Below are 6892 nucleotides of genomic sequence, written 5' to 3'. Positions count from 1 at the left end.
ATTTTAGGATGAAGTATACACTGCAAAATATAATTTTTGTCTTGTTTTCCTGGACAAACATCTAAACGTTCTTAGATTACGATACATTTACATGAGATGCAAAATAGCTTATAATACTAAGTCATGTTTTCTGAAAAAAATATACCATAATTGAGTGAGTTTTTGCTTAAAACAAGAAAAAATAACAATGAAGGAAAAAAAATACCAGTGGCGTCAGAAAAGTAATTTTGGTTTCCTTTTGAATTAATTTCTTGCCCATTTGGCAGAGATTTTTTTTTCTTATTATTTTAATCAAAAACTAAACCTATTTTCAGACATTTTTCAAAAAACAAGATTTATAAATGTATCTTAATTTAAGAATGTTTAGACTTTTTTGCAGTGTGACCTGGATATTTCACATGAGATTCACCCAATGTAATTTTTACCATGCATGACAAGTCTTTACATCTTGCTTTATCTAGTTTAGAACTATTTCAATAGAAATAGTTTTTTTTTTTTTTATTGTACCACTACATTTCAGTAGTACTTACAGTGGTGTGTGTGTGTGTGTTAACTGCTCCTTTGGAATAAAGTACAGAGATAATTGGCTCAATTACAATCTTACTTTGGCCCTGAAGTACCTCAGGGGCCAGACTCAGTTACACAGAGATACAGAAGGAGGGCAGTGAAAATCTGTTCCCACCTCCACCTACAGTATCTGGATACAGTATACCATCGTATACATATACTCTTAAAATGCACCTAAGATGTATAAGAGAACTTAAAGTAGATTATTCTGAATCATGTCAAGTCATTTGTTAAATCAAATGTATGCTGCTGGACTAATAGTGTTATATTTTTATATTTCTAAGCCGTGAATGAGCTGGATCTATATACGTTTTTTGTAATATTGTTCAGTAACTATCTGTAAACCGTCTGTTTTGCTTGTGTATATATGTACGTATGTATTTCTTTGCCATATTCATTAAAGAATAATAAAGATCATTTTGAAAGGAGTTTCTGTTTTCAACACAGGTTCCGGTTTATACCAGTTTATAAATGAGAATAAACAACTTGGTAAGAATGAGGTGACTAAAAATGATCTCAGAACTCTGATAAACACCACTGAGGTAAGGCTGCTCTGTGCCTGCTCAAAATTAAATGCAAAGACTCGATGCCACATGATAAACAGAATAAATTATGCCTGCTCTGACCACCCCAGGCTGTAATTTTTGTGTAAATGAATTTATGCCACCTGTGGTTTTTGTAATATTGTTCAGTAACTATCTGTAAACCGCCTGTTTTGCTTGTGTATATATGTACGTATGTATTTCTTTGCCATATTCATTAAAGAATAATAAAGATCATTTTGAAAGGAGTTTCTGTTTTCAACACAGGTTTCTGGTTTATACCAGTTTATAAATGAGAATAAACAACTTGGTAAGAATGAGGTGACTAAAAATGATCTCAGAACTCTGATAAACACCACTGAGGTAAGGCTGCTCTGTGCCTGCTCAAAATTAAATGCAAAGACTCGATGCCACATGATAAACAGAATAAATTATGCCTGCTCTGACCACCCCAGGCTGTAATTTTTGTGTAAATGAATTTATGCCACCTGTGGCCAGCATTAAACTGTGTAAAGACACTTAAATGCCGCTTCAGAAGTGCTTCTGTGCCACCTTTGCAGCGTAAATTTCATCTACTACCAAAATTACAGTGCAAAGGTGGCACAGAGTTGCTACTGAAATGGCATTTAAGGTCTTTACAAAGGCTGTTTAATGCTGCTCAGAGATGGCATAAATGCATTTCCACAGCAAACAGAGCTATGCTTTGATATTAGGAGCTGAGGTAGGTCAGAGCTGGCTTAATTTAGTCTGGCTTTTTATGCAGCATTACGTTTTTACACCAAATTTTAAAACAGGCACAGAGCAGCCCTTACGAAAATTAACCATGATTTTACTACAAATAAAGCCCACAAGGTTACTAGCTACAGTTAAACTATGGTGACCACAAATTAACCACGGTTTTGCTACACTAACCTTAGCTTAACCATGGGAACGGACATTTCATCTTGTACCATTTAAAGTTACATTTCTTTTTACTATTGCCGTTTGTTAAGTGTTTTATGTTCAAATTTGCGTTGTTAATTTACGATTTAAAGATGGTTGGAAAACTATACCTGAACATTTTCAAGTGTAGACGACCTGAGGAGGAGTTTTGACGGAACTCATCTTCCGTTTCGTCTTTACTCGGACAATATTAGCTGTAACAGCACCAAACAAATGGTCAACTTTAACACGCGCGGGACTCTTTCTGAACGTTTGCGCTGTGTATAAACGTGAAATAAATTAAAACACGTAGACTTAGGCAGAATGGTGGGGAAAATTAAACGGGTCCGGCAGAAGCTCCATCATGGCGCTGTGAAGCTGGAAAATGAGCACCAAAACAGACCCACGCTGGGGAATCTGGAGAAGATACAGATCCAGCCCATTCAACTCACAAAAACAGACTCACAAGAGACCAAACTCAACACATCTGACAGCAGTAGAAGTAATCATTCAAAGGTATGGCCACTCGTGTGTATTATTCATTTGTCGTATGCTATTAAATATTTCACAAGTCAGTGCCATATGTTGTATTCCAGTGTCATTTCTCCTCAGATGACCTAAAGATCTAAATGAGATCGTTCTTCATTGAGCTTCATGTGTTCTCTCCATGTAGGCGTTCAGTTTCCCCTCTGGAGTTTTTGCTGGAACTCAAATCTCCCCAGAGTCTTTAGTTCAAACGCTGAAAGTTGATGAACCCTCAAATGTGACCATAAGCAAATCTGCAGGAGAACACAAAGGTGGGTTTTTCCCCTCTTTTTGAATATTTCTTACAGATTTGCTTTTAAACATGTAAACATTTCAATGGAATATTAAAATGATTTCATTTTTAGTATAATAAGCAAATATATAAATAAGCAAATCAAATAATAAATAAATTGTATTGTATTATAATTTGTAATATGTACGTTTTTTACACTTAAATTTGCAAATCAGGCTGTTTATGGTTAAATGATTTATTATTGATTTATTTTTATTTAATATTGTTTTTACTATTATAAAATACTGTAATTGCACACTATTTTAGCTCATTTTAGTTTAATTCTGAAAGAGATGCAAAAGAAGTATAATTGTGTAAAATATAAAACAAAGAAAGCTTATACAAAATGAAGAATAATATTTTGTCAATCATTTAATATTTATTTTAATTCTGCTATTATAATATTATGCTTGCTGTGCATTTTTGCACAGATTTGCTTTTAATTATTAAAAATAAATTGTTGTATTGTAATGCAGTATAAATAAAAATCTATTCATATTTACATTTAAACAAATGTAAAACTATGTAAAGAAATATTGCTATTACTGTAATAGTTTTTCTTTTGCTTAGGTTTGTACACAAGTATTCAACTGAATAGTACAAGTATCTTAATACATATTTTAAAAAATAGGTAATTGATTACATTGTATTATACTGCATAATAATTCATGTCTTTTTTACATTTACATTTGAAAAATACTTGTGATTTGAATCTACGTAAAACGGAAAAGTTACAGGCCTAATGCAAAATAAAAAGTATGTTTATTCTATTTATTGGTCATAATCAGTTTATATTCATTTGACTTTTTATTATAATGTTTTAATTGTGATTTTGTTCGCACTAGTTTGTTATTAAATATGTATTTCTACTGAATGTTACAACTATTTAATATTGACACATACTCTATAGGCTGTAATCATTTAATATTAATTTTAATTAAACTGTTATAAAATTATTATTTAATATATAAAAAATATAATATTATATTAAAATGTAATTACAAAAAAGATGATTAATATTTAAATACACAATCTTGTTTGCCAAAAATGCACACGCATTTGTGGCCACAAGATGGCAGACTGTTGCATGTTTTTGAAATCTGTCTATTTTGAAAATGATGGACATAATATGTATTGAATATTGGATGTTTGAAATCAGTGAACATAGATTTGATTGATGCTGTAACTCAGAGGGTGGTGTAGCTTAGTGGTTAAAGAAGATCCAGGCTCCTCATTGAAAAGTTGTTGGTTCGAACCCTGGAACTAAGCGAGTAGTGAAATTGTAGCAGTGTATGAAGGTATAATGTGATGAGGTTCACCCCTCACACGTCCTCTGGCTTTGATTGGTCTCTATAAATGTCAGCTGCGTGTGAGTATTGAGGTTGGGTAAGGAGGGCTGTTCTATTCCTGGCTGTCTGCAGTATAAATAACTCATGCGTGAACATCACAGCGCTGCTGCATCAATGCACTGACACGAACCAATCTGAGTTTCTCTTGAGGAGAACTGCGGGACTGAGACAACTAGTAAAGCTGGAACCAGTATATGAGTTATGCCTCACTGTGGCTATGGCTACTATTCTAGTCACATACAGTGTATGTTCGCTGTACTTAATATTCAGACTTTTAGTGAGAGGCAGTTTTGATACTACAGACATCTTTAGAAACTCTCTTAAACCATATTTTTTTACACACTTAATGCAATTTTATTTGTTCAGTATTGACAAAAACAAACAACAAAAAACATTTCTTAAAAGTAATTAACCTTTCCTCCACATCTGAGAATATGTAATGTGTTTAGTATGATTTTTTTGATGGAAATGTCATTTCATTTGATTATTTTCTAAGGCTGTTTCCTAAATGCACGACATTAAATAACTTTTATATATATTTCATGTATTTGAATAAATGACATAAATCATTTTAATGTAATAAATATTGAAATGGTTTATTTTACTCTTTATTTAGATCATAGTATAAAAATGCAGTTCTTATTTTGGGATTTTCTTAGTTTATCAATTAATCCATGTATTATTTGTATAATATCCATTACTTGTTTAAAAATGATTCCGATATAATTAATCTGAAGATATTCTAATAAATTATATATATATATATATTTTTTTATATTAATTAGAAAAATAAAAAAATGTAAATTGTTTTATTTAAATAGAAAAAAATGAAATATAGAAATGTATTTACTTAATTTATTGTTTGAATTAATATTTATATATTAAACACACACACACACACACACACACATAAAATTGAAAAGAATACATAATACATTTTTGTATTAATTTTAATTCTTATTAAATGTAATTATTTAATATACTTGATTTGTTTAAATACGCTTCATATTCCGTCAGAATGATATATTTTTTTTATTATTGTTTATTTATGGCTTTTGTACATGTAACAAATCAACAAAAACATTTTTACATAAAATACGTAAAAATAAAATGTAAATATATTTAATTACACACACACACGTATATATATATATATATATATATATATGTATATGTGTATATATATATATATATATATATATATATGTATGTGTATATATAATTGATATGTATAATATATTATAAATATATTGTGTGTGTGTGTTTTTTTTTTTTGAACGAGCTTCATTTATAATCACTCGGAAGATATTTTATGTTTTATTGTTTTGTTTGTTTTTGTACATTATATACACGCATATAGTACACACAATTAAAAATAAATGTATTTTATTTTAATATTTTTTTAGACTATGCTTCATTCGTGTAGTTCGAGGATCTAGTTAAATGTGCCTCAGTTGCGGCCGCGCTTGAGCAGAGAATCGATGTGCCCGCGGCACTGCTTTGACAGAGCGAGATCTTTCGCCTCTTTAATTGGGGGTATCGGTGTCTCGGCTTGACCTCGGAAATTCACCTCCTTCACCTCCAGCTCAGCTCCCCAGACGCCCTGCCACCTCTCCTCACAGCGCTGGCGGGACGGGGAGACGAGAAGTGCAAGTGCAGAGGGGCAGAAAGGGCAGCCGGGGTGTTCTGTCCGCTCCTAATTGGTGGTGTCCGTTTCAGCCAGCTCTCTGAACATGATGCTCTCTCTGGGATGGATGTGGTGGGAATGATGGATTTTTTCCCCTATCCCTGGTTTGCGGCAAACAGACGGATGCAGAGGCGAGATTGGGTTTCCAGCGTCAAGAGTGCTGGAGGGAGATATGAGGGCCGGAGATCCCTATCGGGCAGATACAGCAGAAAAACACCACTGTTGTTATTTCTGTGGTGGCTGATGGTTGGATTGACTCTCTGACGGGGTTGTTTCTGATCTGAGAGCGGTTTTAGTGATGGCTTTCAATGGTTCAGAGCGTGGAAAACTGGTTGTGGGTCAGGCAGGGACTGGAAATTGGCAAACAGGTGTTGAATGGAAAGAATTTAAACTAAAGTTTGGATTTTTGCAATTGTAAATTATGGTATGCAATTGCAGATTATGGTCGTCTTTGATTTGGTTTTGCATTATAATTCGAGTGTAAATTTCAAAATCATCATATTTGAAGCAAAACTGTGATGCCTAAGACACTCAAGACATTTCTACAGCATAGCAGGAAGTAAATCTCAATCCATTCAACCCTGTTACATAAGTTATTTTAAGAAAAAAGTATCAAGCAAATATTTTTCTTTAATTCATGGGTAATATAAGTTGATCAACAACTAAAAACCAACATGTAATTTTAAACTAGTTAGCACTAGAGTTATATCTAAATTAAAGCTAAATTATCAACTCTGTTACTCATTTTGCTTATTTTTATTTTATAGATTTTTTTTTTTATTCTTTCATTATTTTCAGGGTTGTTGGCTGAATTTAAATGGCGTAAAGTTTGGTAATAGGTTTGAATGAAAAAAATATATATTTAAATATATGTATGTATGTGAGTGTTTGTATTTTTTGCATACATGTGCAAACATATACATATATTATTATTTTTAGCTCTGTTACCAAGAAAATATAAAGTGTTACTATTAGTTGAAGTTATACTTTATATATATATATATATATA

The 6892-nt window shown here is 32.0% G+C and overlaps 1 protein-coding gene across 1 annotated transcript in view; it reads left to right on the top strand.

Moving 5' to 3' along the window:
• The first annotated feature begins 2066 nt into the window (after positions 1–2066).
• The window catches only part of LOC107586963 (protein FAM207A-like), a 13572-nt gene continuing 8746 nt past the window's right edge, over positions 2067–6892 (top strand). Inside the window, exons 1-2 of the mRNA XM_016274545.1 lie at positions 2067–2546; positions 2704–2827. Coding sequence (XP_016130031.1) covers positions 2355–2546; positions 2704–2827 — 316 coding nt within the window. The 5' untranslated portion in view covers positions 2067–2354. The remainder of the gene's footprint in view (positions 2547–2703; positions 2828–6892) is intronic.

Source organism: Sinocyclocheilus grahami, unplaced genomic scaffold (genome assembly GCF_001515645.1).
Source record: "Sinocyclocheilus grahami isolate Dianchi unplaced genomic scaffold, SAMN03320097.WGS_v1.1 scaffold87.1, whole genome shotgun sequence".
NCBI classification, from domain to species: domain Eukaryota; kingdom Metazoa; phylum Chordata; class Actinopteri; order Cypriniformes; family Cyprinidae; genus Sinocyclocheilus; species Sinocyclocheilus grahami.
Note: the sequence above shows the minus strand (reverse complement) of the source record. Positions and strands in the feature narration are given on the sequence as shown.